The following is a 24,113-nucleotide window of genomic DNA, read 5'->3' as shown; positions in this document are numbered from 1 at the left end:
ATCCCCAATTGTCATCCAGCTCCTTGGCAAAATATTTGCCCAGCCAACCAGAGGTGTGTTAAAGAGTAATAGTGCGGTATCCGACTCTTGTATTTGACAACCAGCTGGTAAATATTTGTTATTAGTCGTGATGAAAAAACAACTGTCAAGTTTAAAAAATTATTTCTTTGTGACTTCCTTTGAGTAAGCTGTTGTTCTCTTTTCCAGATTAAGTTTTAAAGGTGATTTATTGGATATTTTTCAAGTTAAATTTAAGTTTAACATAAAATAATTTGATATTTTATTAGTATAATAATATATATCAACAACATTAATCTCCTCTTTGCTAATTAATATTAAGAAGTCTGTCTATATAGCTAAAATAGTGTTGATTTTTATCTTCAATAATACACTTTTTCAAGGTGATTAACTACATTTTCATGGGTTACAGCGTATCTAAAAGGCATACAAAGATGACTCATTAGAAAAGTTCTGGTCACTGTTACCTGAATCATCTTGAAATTCACTTCACGGCACAAATGTTTGAACTTCCCCGAGCGATCTAATATGTCATAAGATATATGGAACATTTGTAAGGGTGCAAAAGCCACCACCAAGGGAAGTCGAGATATTCCACAGATACCCATACCAACCAAGACCAAGACTCACTCCAACTCCAGTTGCGCGTGTATGAAATGGAATTTTTTTTTGTTTGGGCAACTTGGGTTCGTTTCGATCAGACTATATAGTATATACCCATACTATATAGCTTGTTATGCTGTTCGTTTGGTGCCTCAGCATTTGTTTGTTCGCCGCATTCGAACGAACGAACCGAATTCGCCGCCGCGGCTTTTGATATTTTGTGGCGATCGCGGGCCGAGTTTGCCTCAGTCAGTCGTCGACTCTCTGCACGTGCGTTTGGATAGCTATAGCTATTAGCTATATAGCTCCTCTTCGGAACCGGGAATCGGATCAGCTGCCACGTTTTGAACCCAACAAAACATCCATCTCGATCGGCGAAGTAAACACACTCGTTTATTTTCGGTGCTGGATATTTATTTTCGAAACAGGCCCCTCTAGGCAAGTGCTCGAAAGTGTGCAAGATACAAATGCTTAAAAGTATCTCCCAGATACAAAGCCATATGTATTATTTGCCCCACCTAGGAAGCCCATCCTAGCCTGCTCATCCTACTGGAACACAATTAATTATCTCTAAAAGAAAATAGCGTTTTGCAGTGCGAGAAAGCGGAACCTCAATGTAAATGCAAATGCCAATGGCAATTGCCACTGTGTGTGAAAGCCAATGAAGTGCCCTTCTGTACAAACCAATTTGTTTTGACGGTGCAAAAGTACTTTTGGGGAATTTTAAGTGCGTCTCTAACAGTTCGTTTTGGAATTCACCCGAATCTCAAGTACTTAGAGCTCATGGAACAGCACTGATAATACAGTAATTATTTGTATGCCCATTCGTAAAGCGATCTTGGTTTTCGAATTCGAATTTCGCTGGCGCGGGTAAATATTTACCAAAAGAGTACGTACTAGTGCGTGTTTCAGTGAAAAGTGCATTAATTATTGGAAATTTGGCAGTCAGAATTAAAAAAGAAATATTAATTACCTGCCAGTTGGATATTCATTTGTTGCCTTTCGGTGAGTTTGCAAAGCAGACAAATGAATTTTATAAAAAATTCTGTACACTGTGGTTATATTTTGGTGGGCCAGCTGTGTTGGCTTTGTTTATCTCTTTGTGTGCGAACTTCGCTTCTTTTGTCTATGCGCCCTGCAGTAATTTAATAAAAAAAACATACCTCTCCGCCCGCAGTCAATTTAATTATGAAAGCTTTTAAAAAGAATTCCTAGAAAATCTCTCCCTCACTTCCGATTGCTCTACTCTTTATCATTTCTGTACAAAAATATCTCAGAAAGTGATTCATGCTCTGGTCAGCTGTTTTATCAAACTGCTTTTCCAAGTTTTCCAGCCCGAGAAACGCACTTAAACCCAGTTTTTTTTTTCGAGTATCTCTTAGTTGTGATTGCCATGCACTTGAACTTGAAAGCCATTACCAGTTTTCCGGGTCCGGTCTCGTCTATCTTTGGCAAGTGCTCTCGTTCATCTCCATATATTTGTGACACTAAATAGGGTAATAATTCATCGGTGCAGTCCCGGGCTGTCTTTCTCAAATTATATGACGACAATCTTGAAGACGCCGTAATAGAATCATCCAGCTTGGATTGCGGTCAGTTGTTATTTGATGGAGAGCATTCGCATATCTGGTTATATTTTCGCATAGCTCGGGGACTTGGAAAACGCTTTTCAAATGCCGACATTTGTAGTTTTTTTTTCGAAATTGGTTGAGTGTTGTTTTTATCAATCCCTTGAGGCTAGTCATTGTTTTTTAATAACATTCTTCAAGTATTTCTTTGGCTTATTAAAGTGTATTTTTATTGTTGAATTTGTAATTAAGCCCTTGAGACTCCAAGTTGCTCTTAAATTACTTCTTTATCATCAACTAGTTTTGAGAACAAAAGTTTTTAATTGCTATAAAATTGGATTCCTAAAAATAATTGATTTGTTATGTTGTTCTCTCAAAAATCGAAAAAACATGGAAAATGTTTTAATTGGAAGTGCCTATAAAAGTTTTCCAAATAAAAAATCAAGTTCTTTTTAAAATGATATACAATAAAAAGTACTCTTGAAAGTGTAAACAAACTTTCAGCACAAATGGAGGCCTAAAAAAACAACATTTTTTCATTTAAACCGTTCAATAAATTGCAGCTCTTGAAAACAACAATAAAAAGTAGTTATGGAAAATTGCTATCAATTGCAAAATTCAGTTTGATTTCTTTTCCAAAAATTAATTTTTTTTCAAGCCATGAAAAACGATTGCCCATTGCAAACTTGACTATAAAATAATCAGCTTTTAACAACATGCGAACTCTTTGAAATTTAATATTTTTCTGGACAAACAATAAAAGACTGATATGGGAAAACTTTAAGGCAGCAGAAATCTGGCATTTGAATACTCGGAAAATGTTAAAAAAGACTAAGGAAAGCCGCTCTTAAAGCAGATTGCATAACTTTTGAGGCTACACAAACAAAAGAAGACCCTATAAGACTGAAATGCAGCTGCATACGAGTAGGACCCTCAAAATCGCTCCTGGCAACAGAAATCCTAGTCCTGGGGTTGCACTCTTTCCACCCCGAAACCCCGTATACCGATCGACATTTGTTTCCATGGGGTTGCATTTGAAGGTCGTGGCCTATATAAACATATATCCATGTACATGCACATACAAAACTGAACTGGATTCGACGGGGCTCAGCTGGTCGCTGGTCGGCAAACGGAATGGAACGGAACACACATGCCTCGATTAACTTGTCCATTTGCCAAGCCATTGACACAGACCGACTAATGGAAATGCAACTCAAATTGTCACTGCTTCTCTTAATGATTGTCGACTGGCGGGTGCTGCGCGGGGGTCGTCGGATTCAGCGGCTCAACTGGCGCTAAAGCCGCCTCTGATCCAAGAGCTTTGGCTGTCAGCCGCAGACAATAGGCGCTCCGGAATGACAAAAAGTACGGAGAAAGCAAGACAACGAACCGGAGATCACAACAGAACGCAACGCAATGGCGAACAAATAAACTAATAAATCATTGACCTTGCGAACCTTGACAAAGCGAGTGAGTGGCCACGGGTTAGATGGGTCGACCAAAAAGTGCACGGATGCCATTTGGTGACTAGACGGGAGTGCACTAAAAATAATAGATTATGGTTGAAGGTTCAAGGACAATCCTTCTTTTGGGATAAAAATGGAAAAGTATATAAGACATCTGTCCAATTATTTTACCATATTTTTAAGTCTTAACAAACTTGCTGATTTCATCAATTAAAAAATGCCAAAAAGGCAATAAAAATTGATAAACACAGCCGATTGCTCCAGAAGCACATGATCAAAGCTATAATTTACGGAAAATACCGAGCACTCTGGCAAAAATGTATTTTCAAAAAATATTTTTGTTTTTCTCAAAGATAAAGTTTAATTGGGAGATAAAATATTATTATATCTTAGCATATTGAAGAATTCAAAGTAAAAACTTTAAAACACATAAATAAGTATCTGTGTAATTTAAAGACTTTTAAAATGACTGAAGCCCAGAAAATAAAATATGATGTAAGCTCTTTTGGCCTATCATTCAGTGACAGAATCTATTCAACATTTTCTTAGATAAAAATCTACAACTACTTCTCCCAGTGCATTGAGAAATTGCTGGGCACGGCGGAAATGGGAATGAAAATGTGAATGGGAACGGGAATGAGAATGGGAATAAGAATGAGCATGGGCCCATATGAGTGGCCTGGGGTACAGCTGGAAATTATGCAAGGCACAGCGCCAAGTCACAAAAATACCGAGTGCCAGTGCAGTGAGTGCTACGGCGTTGACAATTTTCACCTTTCGCCTTTTTGTCTTTTCCACGTTTAATAAAGATTTATGCCAATTGACGGAGCGATTCCCGTCGCGATAGCGATTGCGTGGGCGTGTGTCGAGCGTCCAGCGAAATTCTTTTGCGTAAGAAATCCGCTAATCAAAGTGAGATGTGACGTTGCCTCCCCGTCTGCCACCGCACCCCGCGAAATACAATTCATAAATTGAAAAAGCATAATAATTGCAATTAGCCATTGTAACCTTTTCTTAACCAAACCAAATACCCAGTGTGCATTAGCATTTAACAATTTTTAGATTAAAGCCAGTTTGCTTGGCTTTGATGTTGCCTTCGCCTGATGGCCAACAAAATGATGGGTTAGAATTAATGGGGATGGGGGGTCCAGTTGAGATATTTAAATTCCTGTTGAGTGAGACTCGGAAACAAATGTTTTGTTTGGCCAGAACCCAGAGAAACCCATGGCCAATTGGCCAGGTAAACGGTTTTCGTTTCTCTGCTTTGCTTTGGCATTCTTATTGGTTTTTTAGGGCCACAAACTTGAAATTTCACATGTCTGTTGGGTTCGTATTTATCATATTTTGCTTTGTTTCCACTTATATATATATCTCTTTGTATATATATATATATATATATATATATATGTGGAATCTTTTTGGGATGGGCAAAAGGAATGATCCATAACGAGTGCTGAATAGTGTGTTTGAAAACTGACTGAATCATCCTGACGCCGGTTCTAACAATCCGTGCAATGACCTGTGAAATTATGGAACTTATATGAACTTAGTCCACCCTCTACTTCTATGGGATTCCCCGAGGGCTCAACCAGATTTAGTGTTCCTGGAATCTCTCCAATTCTATTTTTTGGTTTTGTCTGAATGTTATTTTAAAGCTGAGTTGGTTTAAAATTACGCCAAAAACCCGACTGTTAACATTTAATATCGTTTTATACACATTTCATTCGCAAATTACCTACTTAATAATGTGTACTGACTTTGATTTGCATAGGAAACCTGAAATTTAGACGGGTTTGGTCGGGTGAGGCCGCAAAGTTGCTGATTAGTCGGCTTAGAATTTGCTAATTGGCAGCCAAAGTTATGCTGCTGTCGAGGGATTTACTAACCAATCAATGTAAATAGGGAGAACGTGCAAATGACCCTAAGCCCACATCGATATCGTGTTTTCACGAAATGCCCGGTCGAAGTTCCCTCCATTCGGCACAAGTTTCCAATTGCCCAAGGTGTTAGCTCGGCTTATTTAGTGCTGTAATTTTCTCCCTAACATTGGGCTTATATGGAAATCTCTGAAATACCCACCAACTTGGTAATTTGTGTGTAATTAAATTACTACTATTTGGATGGTTGCTCATAAATATTGGCAAAAACCTTAAACTAGACCTGCTATCCTTAGAGTACGTGCCTAAACTTAGAACATGCCATTGCAAAATGCACAAAGAGTGAAGGAATGCAAACATGCAGTATTTGCATCGCTTGTTGTTTTTTTGCATTGAACATGGCTTTGGAGTCATGTGATGATGATGTGCACTGGCAACTACTGGCTACTGGCCAAGAATTGATACCACCCAAAGGTAGTAGTCACTGGCACATGCCACATGACCCATATCCATTTTTATTGCACACTTAGCTGGAGTCATTAAGCTGCGGTTAAGGCGACAATATTCATATGAGAGACGCCGCTCGGCTTTACGATTCAGCTCTGGCATATCGCCGAGGTTTGTAGCTCTGTAGCAGGTGCTTACTTTAATAAGCTGCTGCTGGCAGACAAACTGAGCAATCAGCACGATTTTGGACCGCCATCTCGGATCATTTTGCTGGCTCAACAGAAAACAAAATATAATACATACTGTACAGACTTTCCTCTGTTCATCTGTCACTTAACCAATTCAAGTTATGGGTTTCCGAGAGTAGCAAAATGGCATTAAATATTTTTTGTTTTATTCATTGTATAAATTTTGGAATATCATCAAAGGAATTCCCAAAGTGCTTCTTCGTTTAATGATTAGAAATTCTTTCTTTATTTTATTTATTCTGATTAAGAATATTCTTTATTCATTTAGTTAGGCACTTGTAGAACATGTTTTTGGTATTTGTTAAATGTCTTTCTTTCACATGAAAAATATTTAGAAAGTAATACAATTTGTGTATATTTTTTCCAAAAATTAAACTAAAGAAAATTCAACTGCAGCCAGTTAATACTCAGAAATTTGATGAGTAATGAAACTCATACGTAATCGATTTCTTCGAACCGTCTTTAGTTTCTCGGATTAGTAAGGGGGGCCTTCTTGGTGCAGGTTGTTTTACGACTGACAGCCTTGAAATTCCAATCAGCTCTTGTTAAAGCTTTCCTTTCCTGCGAATCGCACAAAAAAAAAAGTGTTCATCACGAGTCTTCTCTGGGTTTCGCCCTAAGTAATTTTTCTTTTCTGCGAACACATACTCTTCTCCTTCGTTCATATACGAGTGGGTAGGTATGAATATCCCCCGACCCGTGGAAATTGCAATATATTTTTATTAACCTTCCTTTCGATTCCGAAGCTTTTGTTTTCTGCGCCTGGCGTGTGATTTGTCCCGTGTTTGCTCTGCGGCGTCTGTGGGCTTTTGCACTTAATTTATGCCGCCACAAATGAAGCGGAATAAAAACAGTGGACTCGCTCGTTGCCCGGGGTGGCCCCACCCATATTTTTCGGGGTCCAAAAGTCAGCTGGGTACTTACCAAATGGCATGATATTTCCATTTCCGAGTCGTAAATACTTGCTGGCTGCTTGCTCTTTACGACTTTAAATCATAAAAAGTTGTCGGCGCTGTCCCCTTAGACCCTCCAGATCTCCAGAACCTCTTGAAAACCCACTTACAAGTATCCAGTATCCAGTACCCTGTTGTATCGTCCAGCCCAGAGGCTTCTGTTTGGGGCATAAAAAGCCCGCGAAATATTATTTATGGTTATTTTCATTTGAAATTTATAACCGAAAAACCATATGATATATAAATAAGCAAGTGTGTGTGTGCCGCAAAACGCGGCCAACTTGTCCTGGTCCCCGGATCCGGTTTTTCATATTGGGTGAGGTCAATCCCCAGTGTCCCACAAACTTGTTACGTTTTATTGTTTCACGCTTTTCTTGAGCAGAGAAACTTATTGTGGAACACTTGACTGCCTTCGTTATTCCATTTGTTTAAAGCATTTCACTTGCCACTTGTTGTTTACCATTTTAACTTCAGCACGTCACACGTTTTGTATCGACTTCGGTGAGTGGAATAACTATTCAAGTGGGAGATACGTACTCGTCAGATCACGAACTCCAACGGCAGCGTTTGAGGTGAATTGATTTCATTTGAATTTTAAACAACAAAAATAAATAGTTCAAAATAGTGTAGTAAACAAATAAACAAACGCTTACAAACTGTCAATATAGAGTTTATGGAATTACTTTTCAATTTATTACAAAGGAAATCAAGGTTTAGGAGTTTATTTCTAGATTATTGAGAAAGTTTTTCATGGTTGCTTCCTTGAGCTATTGCAACATTTTCTCTTGCTTTAATACAGATGATTTATTTATATTTACTTTTGAATTTATTCAAGCTTATATCTGTCTGACTCACCTTATGCTAAAATAACGCTAAGACAAATCAATAAGACATGGCTCTGTGGGAAAATCTTTATTTTTATGGCAGATGTTCAAAAGGAGTTGCTTTCGGCAATCAAATTGTAATATCTTTTACACATGATAAAGTTATGTTGACTTACCAAATTTATTCAAGCCGATTAATTACAAAATTGTTCAATTAGTTTCCGTTTAAGGCAATTGGCTTTCGGCGAAATTGGGTCAGGGTTAAACAGTGATTGGCAGTGGTTAACCATTTTAATTTTAAATTGATTTTCATTCCTAGGAAATGAGTCACTTGAATCGTTATTATCCCTATTAAAACCTCTACTATCACAAAATATAAACATTTAAGCTTGTTAAACTGATATCATAATCTAATTAAAATGACAAATTATCAGATTAATAACAAAGCCTGCTTACTTCGTAGATTAAACATTTTTAGTGAAATTGCTTTGCAGTGACTCATATGGAGGAGGTCTTTCATTTACTCAAAATGAATCTGAGTCTTCCCCCTTGGAAAGGATTTATGTCAACATGGTATACAGTTCATGCGAAGGATGCTTATTTTTCCCAGAGATGCCATTAAAATGTGCGTGGATACGAGAACCTGTGGGCGGAATGAGAAATGTTGCATCATTTCTCAGGACTGACAACATGGACGTTAACGCTTTAATGCCTGTCAGTCACATAGCTCCTTAATCGCTTAAGCGGTTGAAGCTCGCTGGAGGCGAATTCCGGGCAACCCTTTGGGCCAGGACATGAAATGTGGGCCAAAAGAATTAGCCCGATTGCCAAAATGACTTCCATTCTTGTTTATTACCAAACAGTTTGCATTTTTTGGCTTAAAGGGAGCTTCCTTCTCTTGGGTATTCTCGTATCCATGCCACATCCTCTCTGCCCCTCCCCAGCTACTTTGCATTTTTTCCACATTTTTTTCCTTTATTCTCAGCTTGTTTTATTTTTTTTTCTTGCTTGCCAAGTTGCTGGCTAGTTGGTAGTTTATTTGGCCGTTTCGGTGGGCGTACAATAATGTAATACAATGCGGATCAGCACGCTTGACTTGCTCAACTTCTGCTGTGTGTGTTTTTGACACTTTGTTGCTACGGATTTTCCGCTTTTCCCCAACTTACAGATTTTCTTCGGGGTCTTCGTTTGTTAATCCGCTTTGATGCCTATCTGTGAGATACATATATATATATGTGTATGTCTGGCCAGATGACCTCCTGTCATCCACTGATGAACGGATACGACCGATATCAGTCAGTCAGATGGCTGGCCAAAAGTTTTGTTTTTTGCTGGTGCGTGGCACATCAGTGATTGCCGCTTGGGATTGTATTGACGGGGGCATAAAAACGATTGATATCAATATAGGGGCAATAGCGACTAACACGTGACATGCGATGTCCTGTCATTAGGTCCTTCTTAGTTTGCTGACGACCAGTTGCCAGTGTTTTATGGCCATCGCTCTTTTTTGCTGCCTCGAGCATCTTGTAATTGAGGTCATGCAATAAAATTTCCCAGGCACTTGTATTTTAATGACCTATACCCCTCTGAATGTTAGCCTTATAAATTATATACGCTTTTACTTTCTCTGCATTTGCTTAACTTTAATATTATACTTGTTCTTTTCTTGTCTACAAAGTTATATCCTTGATGGGTTGAACTTTTCAGCTGATGCTGTCAAAGAGTTGGCAACTCCGCGGATGGAGCTGCCTCAGCCTGCCTTTTGGAACTGGGGAAAATGCCCATTAAATCTAAGCATTTAATTCGACTCTGGGCGTAGTACAAGCTTTATATGCAATTGTTGCCAAATACCACCGACGTTGTAAAAATCGTATTTTATTGTAGCAATTGAATTGCGAATGGGCGTGGAATTGAGTAATGAAAAGCAAAGCGGCGGGCACTGCCTCAAATAAAATTTCCCAAAACGCGAGGCAACCTCAGTGGCAATCACAACTGGATCCCCAATGTCGGTGGCACTGTCAACAATTATTATTCTGATACGTTTCCTTTTTTTTTTATATATTTTGTTTACAGCAAGCAACGCCTTTCCTTTGTTGCCATTGAATTCATGGCCAAAGTGGAGCAATGGCTTGCTAAATGCTTCGTTTTCGGGAGCTCCACGGCTCCCAACCCCACAAATGGCCAATTAATCAGAGATGGGGTCATAAATCAGGGGAATGTCGTTGGGAAGTGGCTATAACTTGACACATTGAAAGAAAGATTTATTCGGAAGTGTAATATCATAAAATTCTAGAATAAAATAGGGCAGTAACCACCATCAGGTTTAAAATCATTTCAGATCTTAAAAAGTCTCACATTTCCCTAGCTAGAAGGGAATTTCCTTTCAACTGTGCATTCAAATAAAAAGCTAAAAACTTCCCTAGCTAGAAGGGAATTTCCTACAATTTCTAACTGTGCATTGGGCAGAGGACTGGGATTTGTTTGCTATCTGTCGAAGGCCAGCTGACGCCATGGAAACTTTTAACTATGCAGCTTTGGCGCCTCTCCATGGCTAACAGCTTTGAGGTGAAGGGTCAACGGGTTGGCCTTTTGTGTCTGAAGCTGATAAGCTGGCCAAAAAGTTTCGCTGCACCTGCCCAGGATGCCTGTCAACTGTCAGCGGACGACTGCTTGCCAATGGGAATGGGACACGGGAGCGGGTTCATTGAATTAAGTTCTTAATTGCCTGCAATAAATTCGTGCAAATTCTGCCCTGACCAAAGCTGAGCAAAGTTCCCACAATTTGTGTAAAAATGTCGTAATTGGCGTAATTAGCCAGCGTTTTGCAATCTCTTTCTCGCAGTTTATCTCGGTCTCTTTCAGCGCTTCTGTTTGAGTTTTTCATTATGCGATTTGGGCGTTTTGTTATGGTAATTGTCCGCCTTTGTTTGCCTTTCGCACTTGTCTTGCTCTCAACTTGACCTATAAACGGGCACATGCAGGCCAACAGCAGCACCAGCTGTCATGGAAAAACTGTGACAAATTGCCCGTCAGTTTGGGGCGAACTTCTTTGTCACTTCCGTTTCCGCATTTTCCCCTTTCACTTTCGCTTTGGTATTTCCTTTTCCGCTCTCTCCAGAGGGCGGCAGGTGGAAGCAAAGGGATTCCCATGAAGCATTCTTCCACCTGGCAACTGGCAACCGACAATCAACCGACTAATCATGATTAATTTGCATCAATTTGAGTTCGGACTATTTTTAGTCATTCGGCATTCGGCACTCGCTGCATTGTACTGCCTTAATCGTTTCGAGTGGAGGTCTTTTATTACCTCACGGGAATGCCAGCGCGGCTTTCTCGGATTTCGTCACCCAAATGTGACACTCAACTTGGCGAAAGCCGATATGACATGGCATGGCGTGGATACCAGGCAATCAAATCGCAATTTCTGTATCGATGAACTTTGAAGTCCCTAAAAAAAGATTATTTTTTATATGTCACTCAAAAACAGGGTTGCTTAAAAGTGAAATCTGATAGCCAGAAATCATTTCTATGTTTATATCAAACTCAGTAATAAATTTCAAAATTGCCTTTCTCATTTTTCTGGCTTACGCAAAATTCAGGGTTTTTAATTTAAAGAAAATTTAATTTTCAAAGGTGTGTATGGCTTTGTGTTTTGTAAACTTACTTTACGAACTTCTAAGGTTATTTAATTGATTTTTTTGGAGACTAATATTTTCATGAAAATCAGAAAGTTATTTCATAACATACTGATTTATGGAAATACAATAACAACAAATCAAGTCCAGCTTCAGGAGTTTTAGTTTTAAGTAATGCCTTTTATTAATTTTTAAATTTAAAGAGCTAATTGAATATAAGTCTACCTAAGGCAGGACATTCAAACATCGATATGATAAAAAATAACCATCAAGCTATTTTTCCTAAGTGGCCAAGAAAAAGGGTTTTGTGGGAGTCTCGTCATCTGGTCCAAGCAGACGGGTAAACTTCAGACAACTTGAGAAACACGCTTACTCTTATATTTTCTTTGTCTGCGCAAAAACAAGAAAATGTTTTCATTTCAGTGTCCTTAACCAAAATAACAACAAAAACCGAAAAAAGGACAGAACTGGGACTACAAAACTATGTTTAATTGTGTATGCATGGCTCCCCCCAAATGTCCAAATGCATAATCGAGTTTGTTTTCATTAGAAAAAAGGAAAACCTTTTCGTTTTTGGCACACTCACTGATTCAGCAAATTCGGGTCTTTTTGATGGTATTTCACTTCATCTTGATTTATGGTTTTCCTTTTTTTGCTCTCCTCTTTTGCAGATAGCTTTAAGCGCTGGGAAAGTGCCACTTTAATCGTCAGTAACGGATGTCCTGATTTTGCTTTGCCCACCAAGCCACACACACACAGGAATACACCTACCTATACATACAAAATTAGCCACTGTGGATGGGTCGATTGAATAGGCTACCAAAAAGTTCCGACCCGCACACGGAAACCGCAAAGGCACTCTGTGAAATCTTCCCGGGGCGAGGACCCCGAAAAACAAACGGCAAACAAAAACACAGGCCCAGATGTCGGATACAATCTCCTTCGAGTTAGGCTCGGCCGCCGACCGGCCACCCAACAGGTTTCAAGTGAACCCCGTCAATGGAAACAGTCGCAAGTCACAGGGGCCGGATGGCCCAGGTTCGGGATCCGGATCAGGAGCAGTAGGACAAGGAGGACACGGAGATGATGGGCCGCACGAGGTCTATCGTCGTCTAACAAACGCCGACGGCGAGCTGCTTGAGGACGACACATTCGATGCGACACAAATGCTCAACCAACACCAGCCCAGGCAGCAGAGGTGAGTCGGATGGGTGACAGGGTCAGGGGTCAAAGAGGGGGATGCAGCTTAACACTGGAAGAAAGTGAAGCAAAGAAGTTGGGAATTAGTATTTTATGTTTCCAAATATATTAATCGCATCCTAAACATCGGTAATTAATGAGCTAAACCTCCCTTAAAAAGACAGAATTAGAGCGGGTTCTATGACCTAATTTTAGTTACAAAAAAATAGTTCCAACGTTTTTCTCTGAGTGCAGTCCGGATTTAAAACGGTTGCGGTTTCCTTGGGGTCCCTTTCTAGTCGACCTTTTCCTTTGTCTATTGTGGCGGAGAATGGAAATTTCTTGAATTTTTCATTTTCATTTTCTGGTAATTGTTTAGTGTTTCATCAAACAAGGATTGCTTTTGTCGCCTCCTGTATTTTGTCCTCGCTTAATTATGGCGTTAACATTCCGCCCTTGTTTCATCCGGTTACAAAGGATGCCGAAATTCTCCTCCTTAAAGCACCCCGAGAATTATCGCTCCGGCCGAAAAGACCCTTGAATGAATTATCGAGCTGGCAAGGATCCAGAAGATGAATATAATTTGGGTACAATATGGGTGGAAATGCAGATGAGATTGATATGAGGAGGCCAAGTAACAAGTAACTGGTTGGTGGAGTGCCAACATGTCGGCTCAACGAGATGCCAGTTAATCATTCACGCCACATTTGCTGCAATTGTAATTTTCAGTCCATCACCTTCGAGTGCAATCGTTCAACATTGATTAAACTCTGTAGAATTCCACGGCCTCTGAACAAAGTCACGGCTCAAAATCGAAATCGGAATCGGAATCGAACCATTCGCATCTATAAAATGGCCAACAAAGTTTGCCGACCTGTGGCTCAGGTTCAACAGTCGACTGGGAAAGGTTCAACACTCGCCTGCAGAAATCAAACAATACCAGCAATCACAGTCTATATAGTAATAACCATCATTTACGCTTGTGTTCCCCATTTGACAGTGGACAGGCAATTTGCATAGTCCTGGAAGTGCTGAAGGAAAATCGTCAGGGACACGGCATTCTTTGTCCGCTTTTTTTTTTCTCTTGGCCAACTATAAAATGTTTGGATTCGATATGTTGTCGTGACATTATGACGATGTCTGGCCAAAGTTCCATCCAAGTTATGGTAATGAGGGCTCATGAAAATATTATGGCCCCGTTTATTGCCAACCGCACATCCTGTGAGGAGCACTCCCTGCGAGTGCCAAGGCAACTGAGTTTTCGTATTATGAGGAAAGCGATTTCGTATAAAAATGCCTTTTAATCGGCTCAAATTGGCAGGCATTGAGCAGCGTTTTCCTGCATAAATTAATGATAAGCTTACTTAAGGGTCTTCTTGAGTTTTAAGCGACTGCCTGCCCCTTCCTTCAGATTGATAATTAATTCCTGAATTTTTCTCGGCTTCTTCCCCTGCCAAGGCTGCCTTTCCCAAATTAAATCAATCTCATTGACATACAATCGACTGGATCATCATTATGGCTGCTTTTCACGTTCTCGCCGCTGCCAAGCAATCTCAAAAGCCAACCAGACAAGCCACCCATAAATTGCTCCATCGACATCAAGACATATATCATATAAATATCTTGAGGCCATTGAGCAAAGACGCTTACTAAATTGGAAAGAGCTTGCTGCGGGTTCTAGCTCGACTAGGAGATACTTTTTGATTTACCATATAAAACATTTAATTATTTAACTTTATTTATAGTTGATTAAATGGTTAGAATCACATTTAAATGTTAATAATTGAAGTAAACCGCTGTAAACCACAAAAACTGCTAAATTATCTATCAGCTTACAAATTTATTATCCATACGCAATGTTGGTTATCAATTTACAACCTTTTTACGTATAAAATTTACAACATTTTAATTTGCTTATTTATTCCTAAAATGCAGGTGTAAAATGGTGTTTACCATTTTATGGCTATTTGTACGATATATGTTCTAAATCAATATATTAAGCTTATTATGTGGAATCTAAAAAAGCAAATAAACTGACAAATTTAATAGGCTTAATAATTAATATGTACATTCCGAATGCCCAAATTGGAAATTTTATTCATTGCAAATAGCATAGAGTAGAGTTTTCCCACAATATTAAATTATGGTTTGGCTCATTTGAAGTTTATAAATTTAACATTTGATTCACGGGTGCTTGAGCGCCTCTCGATTAGCGGGTGCAGCCAGCAGGGTGTCAGGATGTCAGACGCTCGCTCATGCAACACATTATCGTCTAAAGCCAGGGGAGCTCGGGGTTGAACGTCCTTCTAGAGGCGTGGGCGTGTCCCGGGGGCCGTCTGCTCTATGCCAGACTGGCAGGAATCATCTGGGGCCACGACGACACAATGGGCGGCAATCAGAAATCGCAAGTTTGGGTTTACGGGGCCGCCAAGCTAACTAAATCGAAATAAATTCAATTGAATTTCGTTGAACTGAATTGGCTGATAATGAAAGTTATTGGCTGCGGATTTAAAATTGAATCCTTGTTCACTGGCTGTGTCAAGACGATTGGCCTTTTAAATCTAATCCCAGCCTTCGGTTCAACTCCCCAATTAAAGTGGTAACCAAGGGGAACGGAGAGAGAGAATGGGGATGTGACCTAAAAATAATGAGCTGCCTAATAGCTTGCCTTTGTCTCCGATTCTCAGGCAATCCATCAAATCAAGCTTCCGCGACAAGGATAAACCGTCAAGGTTCAAGGATCTTCAGACGACGACCCGCTTCCAGGTGGACCCGCAGAATGAGGAGTCCGACGAGTCGAATGACTCGCAGGAGGAGCGCGAGCTGCTGGACAACGAGTATGACACAAAATATGGTAAAAGTTTCCGGTCAGTTTGCATTGCTCCCAACCTTCTTACACAGAGAAAAATATATTTCAAAATGTCAAATTTACATTCAAAAAATTGGAAGTCTTAACAGTTAACTCAAGTAGAAAACTCCTTTCCTAACTTAAAAAGAAACTTATTTTAATATTAAGATATGGAAACAAATTTCAGATAAATATCATTGGAATGTCCAAATTCCTAAAACAAATTGATTGATTGGTTTTTTCAATATTTTTCACTGTGTATTCTCTGCTTTGCTTTCGAATCTGTGATACTAAATCCGCTCACTTTCCTACAGGCACTTCACTCGCGAGGCCTTACCCCGTTTGGACAACTACCGCAACATGATGTCCATCCAGGCGGCCTACCGTCCAACGCTCGACGAGCTGCACAACGCGACGCTGGTGGGCAAGGTGAGTTTTCATACCATGCCAGGGATCGCCAGAACTAAATGAAAATTAACGTCTGGGTCGTAAACACACCGCAGGACCCTCAAGGGCAACAAATTACAATTTCGCAAGACCCATAAATGCTTTACGAGTTGCAGGCAAAGCCATAGTCGCAGTGAAAGTCAAATTTAAATTTACGCCTATACGCCCCCACGAAAATTCCGAAAAAAAAAAATAAAAACAATATTCAATACCCTTAACCCAAGAAGTGACCCGGACCCGGCAGTGTCAATTCTCCGACGGCAAGTGTCACCCCGGCTGAGCCAGAAAGCCATTTGCCATTTTCCATTTTTGTCGCAGGCACATGAGCGTGACTGCGAATGCCATCAGGAGTCAAATTGGGCGGTCGTTGGCACTGCAGGCTGGGAAATCCCTGGGAAATTGCTTGTCAACTGCAATTCATGCGGTTGGGCTACACAGTTTTCCTAAAATTTATTCCCCAGAATAGAATAACTTCGGCAGACTTAACGATTAAATTTGACTATGCCACTAAGAAATCTGTTGACGACAAGTCCATTGACTTTTCATTTGACTTCGAAGCCCTTGTTTATGAATCATTTCGAAAAGTTTTCTATCCGAAAGACACCCAGTGCAGTCACAGCCACCAATTGGCACTAATTGATTTCCACACTTTTCAGCCTAATTGTTTATGTTTTCGCTTCACAATTGGCCGAGCAAATGACTGTCAATAAGAGAAAAGTAAATTGCTTCGGGCTGCATCTGAAGGTCCATTGAGAAATTGATGCGTTGCACAATAATATATCATTCGCAGACATGTAATCCATGAGGCAAGCTCTTTTTCTTTTCTTTTTTTTTATTAAAGATAAAAAGATGCGCATGTCGTGATAATTAAGTAGAATGTCCGATGTACTACGAAAAGAGCTCTCTCAATGTCACTTGGACATCTTGGAATAATAAGCAATTAAGATGGGGTCTCGTTAAAAGTGCAAAGTTCGGGAGGTCAATTGGCTGAGCGGGTGCTGCGGCTTCGGGGCGTATGATTAATCTATTAATAATGTCTTGACTGCGGGAATGCGCCGGCTTGCCAGAATTCCCCTTAGCTGAAGTCATCTGTTTTCAGAGGGTTTTTTCCATCGGTTCCTTTAAATTTCCATGTTCCTCCCTGATCTAAGAATTACCAAAGAAAAGACAGATATTTACCCCACCTTTGCCCCCAGGTTGTTTGCCGAATCATTTATCAACACTAGACAGCTTTATTGAAATTTTCTCAAGAACACTCTACCCTTTGCCCTTTACGCCCACTAATGTACAGAGGAAAAATTAACTTGACTTTTAATTTGATTAAAATCTTAAAAATCTTAAAAGTTTAAACAGAAACAGATTGAGTATGGTAAAAGCTTTTGATAATAACTCATATTTAACATTAAAGAACTAAGAAACCTCTTTTTCTCTCTGTGTAAAAACACAGAACACGCACAGCTTGACGCGTAATCAGGACCCGGAGTCGGGAATCCTGAATGGAGTCTTGAAATTTGGCTGGATCAAAGGTGTCCTCGTCCGATGCCTGCTGAACATCTGGGGCGTGATGCTGTTCCTGCGACTCAGCTGGGTGGTGGGTCAGGCGGGCGTCATTGAGGGCTTCGTATTAATACTGACAACGACTGCTGTCACGACCATCACGGCCTTGTCGATGTCGGCGATAAGCACTAATGGTGTCATCAAAGGAGGTGAGTTAACAGCCATCATCCCTGCCTGCTGGTGGTCGCTTTTAAATGGTTCTAAGTGGTTTTGACACACTCCTCCTCGTCTAGGTGGCACCTACTACATGATATCCCGGTCTCTGGGGCCAGAGTTTGGTGGCTCCATTGGACTGATTTTCTCCCTGGCGAATGCGGTTGCGTGTGCCATGTATGTAGTAGGCTTCTGCGAATCAATGTTGGCCATGATGGCGACCTTTGAGTGGGAAATCATTGACGGCGGTGTTCAGGATGTACGCATCATAGGTTGCATCACCATCCTGTTGCTCTTAATCATCGTGGTCGTCGGCATGGAGTGGGAGGCCAAGGTCCGTATGCGTAATGTGCATCCTAACTAGCAGTTATGCACTTAGTTACCTATCGTTTTATCAGGCCCAAATCGGACTACTTATTATCTTGCTAGTGGCGATTGGCGACTTCGTTATTGGCAGCTTCATCGGACCAAAGAGTGAATGGGAAGTGGCTAAGGGTTTCCTGGGATACAATGGTGAGCTTTTCGAATGACGAAGACTTCTCTTACTAACTTTAATTTTGTGTTTTCCTTACAGCAACTTTGTTTAAAAATAATCTGTTTCCTGACTATCGGCCGGAGAAGAGCGGCATTCAACATGATTTTTTCTCAGTGTTTGCTATATTCTTCCCTGCAGCTACGGGTATTCTAGCAGGAGCTAATATCTCGGGAGATCTGAAGGTAAAATTACCTTTTAATAACCAAACTTTAACCTGAAGTACACTTTTGCCTTTCTAGGATCCCTCAAAATCCATTCCCAAGGGCACTATCCTTGCTATCATCATCACTACCGGAACGTATTTAATCATGGTCCTGCAGTGCGGTGCTACAGTGGCTCGCGATGCCACCGGTAATGTGACGGATATGGTCAATGGCTCCTTTGCATTCCTCGACTGTCAGCCTGGTAATGGTTTTTATTTACAATTTTTATTAAGCAGAGTGATTAATTAACATTGTAATATATAATCCCCTTCAGGTGAATGCAATTACGGCTTGCAGAACTCTTTTCAGGTGATTGAGTTGGTTTCTGGCTTTGGTCCGCTTATTTACGCAGGTTGCTATGCTGCCACTTTATCCTCGGCTTTGGCCAGTTTGGTTTCTGCACCAAAGGTTTTCCAGGTAAGATAATCCACATTCGATATCGAGATTAAAATTATATATATAAATATTTTTTTATAGGCTCTGTGCAAGGATGAACTGTATCCAAAGATTGTTTGGTTCGCCAAGGGTTATGGCAAGAACAATGAGCCCGTTCGTGGTTATGTTCTTACTTTTATCATTGCCTCGGCGTAAGTAGATATGTCAAGCTATTGAAAGTGTTAAAAAATATCTTTATCTTACTATATATCTTTAGCTTCATCTTGATTGGAGAACTTAACTTGATTGCCCCGCTCATCTCAAACTTTTTCCTGGCCGCCTACATGTTGATCAACTTCAGTACCTTCCACGCCAGTCTGGCCAAGCCAGTGGGCTGGCGACCAACCTTTAAGGTGTGTAAATAAATTTTAAAATTCTCAGATAAATATATAATATTATTTTATCCATTCTAGTATTACAATATGTGGCTGAGCCTGCTGGGCGCCATTCTCTGCGTGGCCGTCATGTTCCTCATCTCGTGGGCCACTGCACTCATCACCTTTGCGGCAGTGCTGGCTCTGTACTTAATTGTGGCCTACCGGAAACCGGATGTCAACTGGGGCTCCACGACACAGGCCCAGACATACAAGAATGCCCTGATGTCGGTGCAGCAGCTGAATAATGTGGAGGAGCATGTGAAGAACTATAGGCCACAGATCTTGGTTCTTTCCGGCTTGCCAAACACTCGACCTGTCCTCGTTGACCTGGCTTATATGCTTACGAAGAACTTATCGCTGCTTGTTTGTGGTCATGTCCTCAGGGGTTCCAGTTCCCAGAAATATCGTACATATCTGCAAGAAAGAGCAGCCAATTGGTTCCGCAAGCATCGTGTTAAGGGTTTCTATGCTTTGGTGGATGGTGAGGACTTCGAATCGGGCACTCGGGCGCTGATGCAGGCTTCGGGTATTGGCAAACTTAAGCCGAACATTATCCTGATGGGCTACAAGACTGACTGGCAGACATGCGATCACAAGGAGCTGGATCAGTACTTCAATGTGATGCACAAGGCCCTGGACATGTACCTGTCGGTGGCCATATTGCGAGTTCCCCAGGGCTTGGATTGTTCACAGTTGTTGGGTTCCCAGGATGGTTGGAAGACCGCATCGGATGTACCAAGAACCCTGCAGCCGAATGAGAGTTCCGGGGACTTGCAGGCTGTGGATAGCAGTGCTCGAAATGGTTTGGGTGGCAGCATTGATTCGCTCAGCCGGAACGTATCGCAAGGTAAGGAACAGGAATCCATTTGGGTTTATAGGAATTTTTTATAACTCAATTACAATTCTGATTATATTCCGCATGTCTCTCTCTCTCTTGAAATACCCCTAAAATCGCACATGTCTTACCACTCCACCCAAATGCACCTACTGCACCTCCACAAATTGCAATCACGTAGAGGACCGAAACCGCAACCAGTTGCTCCAAAGCGAGCAGAGCAGCCTGAAGATAGTCAAATGTGAGTAGCATGCTAGGTGAAATGGTAAAGGTCAACAGTAGGGTGGACCAACTGTAGCTAAAATGGGTTATCAAGTTTAACATTTAATCAAAAAATCAACATTTATGAACATAAAATATTATCTATTATGAACTGAACACGTAATCAGTAATTAATGAATAATAAGCCTAGATTCAAAGAGTGGTCCACCCTACCAAACTTGTCATAAAGCAAGTTGCTGTCCCGACCAGCAAATCCCCGTAATTATATCGGTATTTTCATCGTATCTTCTGGGAAATCGAACCGAACCGCAGTGCGATTCAAGCAGAGCCTGCGGAGAATGCGCTCGTGGCCAGGTGCAGGTGATGTTATGTTTTTGCTAAGATTGCGTGTCATAAAGCACTTGAATGGAATGTGAAGTTGTTGTAGGCTGAGTAGGTAAATATGAATACGAATGGGCTCCATGCCGAAGCCATCCACAGTGACACACACTTTCACTCTACCACGCATGTCAGCTGCCTGCATGTTGCCTTGCCTCGCAATCAGGCCATAAAGTTTCAAGCAAATTAACGACATTTAACAGCCAAACTAACCTCAATCTATGGCCAAATTGAAAGACCCCTAGTTGGCCTGGTCCTGGCGAACCCGTCAGCGGTTGAACATCTGGGCGCGTAGAAAACCTTTTTCCGGACTGTAAAATTAATGCAATGCTCGTAAATTTGAATTTTAAATTATATTCGAACAATGTCCGGTAAGGCGGCGGATGTCGTTGGGGAATCGGTACTCTAACTGGCCCACATGGTGGCAGCACGTGGCCCAAGGGGTCCGTTGTTGTTTGTTTTGAATATATAGATATATATATATATATATATATGGATGGGAAAATGGCAAATCAGTTGGGCTGTGCTGCTGCACTGTTTGTTGTCTGTGCATGCCCGGAATGAAATGATGTTGTCAAGCTATTTTCCATAGCTTGTTGGATATTTTTACTAAAATTCTACTTCATTTTTTCCATTTAGCATCCAGCACGAGCGACCTGTCCTTCATAGCGGGCAATCAGTCGAAGGATGTCTCCGGCATGCCTGATCCCTTGGACGCTAAGACAGCCAATCTTGTGGTAACTGTGGAAACTCAATTACTTAGTGTGTTGCATTTGATTAACTATTGTGCATTTGGCAGAGCAATTCGCTGCGCAAGTCGAAGCTGAAACATGATGACCCGGCCTCCCTGTACAAGGGTCCCGGGGGAGTTGAGCTGCCTAAGGAGGTCCTCTCGGACCTCACCCAGTTCACTAGAAAGCGTAGCCACGCCGTCATCGATGTCTGGTGGCTCTACGACGATGGTGGGCTCACTCTACTGCTGCCCTACATCATCAGTACCAGGCGCACCTGGCAATCCTGCAAATTGAGGTGAGAATATCGCGAATTACCGCGAAATTGTTGTCTGCTTTATCTCTGCTCTTCTGGCTAACGAGGAACTTACACCAGGTAATTTTCACTCTGGGAATTTCCAGCCATGTTCTCGTCCTTTGAGAGCTGATTTTCTGATTATCATCTCAAGGTCGCCAAGTGGGGCCTCGATACCAGATGCTTAAGGGAATTTTTTATATTTATTCCGTTTAATTTCTCACACTACAATCGCTGTGGAATTCTGATGAAGGTTCATTTTCACTTTAAAATCTTTTGTTATTTTTAATACAATTCCTGCTGGATGCCAGTCTTTAAGTTATGGACTTTGTAATTAAAATTGTTCATACAAAGTTGTTATGAGAAAAAGTACTGACTTTTTGTGTGCTTTAAAAGCTAAATTTTCATACCCAAATGGCATAGCCCAAGGTTTTGGTTTCTGAAAGTTCACACAAAAAGAACTAAAAACTTTAATTAAAGTCAACAATGCGTATGTGTGATAAATTTAATGCCGTAAATGCATTTCATAAAAGAGAAAAGCCACCAGAGTTACTCTCAAATGTTCAACAGATTTTTCAAAAGTTGGACATCTATTCAGATGCACTTGTCTGAATATCAACTAGACATGACTCAGTTTGTATATAGTGTTCCATGACATTTTATGCCAGCAGCATGCTGATGGTCTAACTACAGTAATGGATTCTATACACAATTTTGCTTGCAGGGTTTATGCTTTGGCTAACAAAAAGGCGGAGCTGGAGTTCGAGCAGCGCTCCATGGCCAGTTTGCTGTCCAAATTCCGGATTGACTACTCGGATCTGACGCTGATTCCGGATATTACGAAGAAGCCTCTGGAAACATCCACACAGTTCTTTAACGAGCTGATCAAGGACTTTGTAGTGACCGAGAAGGAGGGCGAGAATGGTAACAGCAGTAGGGCGACCCTCAACGAGGATGATGGTGAGTTTAGTTTTAGTTCTTAATCTTCAATAAATATATTTATATAATTTGTTTAAAATCTTCACAGTTCACATCACTGATGACGATCTGCTGGCGGTGCAGGACAAGACGAATCGATACCTTCGCCTGCGGGAATACCTGCGAGAGCAGTCGACCAAATCGGATCTGGTGGTGATGACACTGCCAATGCCCCGGAAGAACATTGTATCCGCACCGCTGTACATGGCCTGGCTGGAGAGTCTTAGTCGGGACATGCCGCCCTTCCTTTTCGTGCGTGGCAACCAGACGAGTGTGCTGACCTTCTACTCGTAGGATCAGCAGGCCAGATTGGATCTATTGTATTCTACTTACACCTACTGACACTCAAAACTCACCGTTATTGTTAGGCGAACGAGTATTTTATCTCTTAGAAGTACCACCCATGTACATAAAATTAGGGACACCCCACGGAACGCACAGAGGCACTGGCACCAGCAGAGGGATCGGGAATCATCTGATGGCCCGCAACTAGATGTTTCATATTGTTTAATGGAGGGGCTGCCTTTACCCCGATCCATCTCTGCCCCGTCAATATAAACATTGTTCTAGAAATCGTATTTAAATGCAGTGCAAATAATTTTTAAAATGGCTTTTTATTTGGGTATAAAAGTTGTTCGGAGGGTTCTACCTAAGATTTATAGTTTGGTTTAAAGAAAATCATGTATACTAATACATGTTTTACAGATTTAGCAACTCGACCCCTTAAATAAAATTGGCCTTAGATTTAGGCAGCCTCGATTCCTTCGTTATCCCGTAATCCATCAAATTATCGTCAAAATATCTTCTAATATGTCAACTTGGGTGACTGTCTTCTGCAATTTAAAACTGAGTAGGGTTTGCCCTTCAACTTGAAATTGCTTGCAACATGTTCGAGTTGGCTGATGTTGCGACACAAGAGCTGCGCGTGGGCTTAAAGGTTGGCATTTTGCAGGGAAAAATGAAATTTAATCTAGGGATCGGGCTAAACTGATTGTTTTATTTGCATAAACCAAATAATGTTTATACTGTTGGGAAATTCTTTACTTAATTTAGTTACACTTTGTTTTGTGTTTGTAAATTAATTTCCATTCATTAAAAAATGACTGCATCTGAAAGAATGACATAGAAAGAAGAACTTTATTAAATTAAGAGTAGCCAAGCAATTTGTGAACTTTTTCAGTTTCTAACCAACCATAGAATGCGTCAATTAAATTTCCGAAAAGTTGCTCTTCAGCTAAACAAATGTTTTTTCTTTTTATTTTTATATATAATTTAAACTTTTTTGATCCAGAGACAAACTA

General features: G+C 40.7%; 1 protein-coding gene across 3 annotated transcripts; it reads left to right on the top strand.

Annotated features, from left to right (window-relative positions):
* The first annotated feature begins 1,065 nt into the window (after positions 1-1,065).
* Positions 1,066-23,410, top strand: LOC108108019 (solute carrier family 12 member 1). 3 transcript variants are annotated; one of them, XM_017215876.2, is made up of 19 exons: positions 1,066-1,626; positions 12,311-12,837; positions 15,506-15,685; positions 15,981-16,095; positions 17,561-17,819; positions 17,904-18,157; positions 18,222-18,336; positions 18,398-18,540; positions 18,598-18,763; positions 18,836-18,978; positions 19,039-19,148; positions 19,214-19,349; positions 19,410-20,220; positions 20,390-20,449; positions 20,743-20,790; positions 21,448-21,545; positions 21,608-21,837; positions 22,559-22,794; positions 22,862-23,410. In XM_017215876.2, the coding sequence occupies exons 2-19, from the start codon at positions 12,563-12,565 to the stop codon at positions 23,104-23,106; spliced, it is 3,624 nt and encodes a 1,207-aa protein (XP_017071365.1). In that variant the 5' UTR covers positions 1,066-1,626; positions 12,311-12,562; the 3' UTR covers positions 23,107-23,410. The 3 variants fall into 3 exon arrangements, with proteins under 3 accessions (XP_017071365.1, XP_017071366.1, XP_017071367.1); XM_017215877.2 differs by lacking the exon at positions 20,743-20,790; XM_017215878.2 differs by lacking the exons at positions 20,390-20,449; positions 20,743-20,790.
* The last annotated feature ends 703 nt before the right edge of the window (positions 23,411-24,113 follow it).

The sequence above is a fragment of the Drosophila eugracilis genome, unplaced genomic scaffold (genome assembly GCF_018153835.1).
Source record: "Drosophila eugracilis isolate 14026-0451.02 unplaced genomic scaffold, ASM1815383v1 contig_2088, whole genome shotgun sequence".
NCBI classification, from domain to species: Eukaryota; Metazoa; Arthropoda; class Insecta; order Diptera; family Drosophilidae; genus Drosophila; species Drosophila eugracilis.
This window is presented reverse-complemented; position numbering and strand designations above follow the sequence as displayed.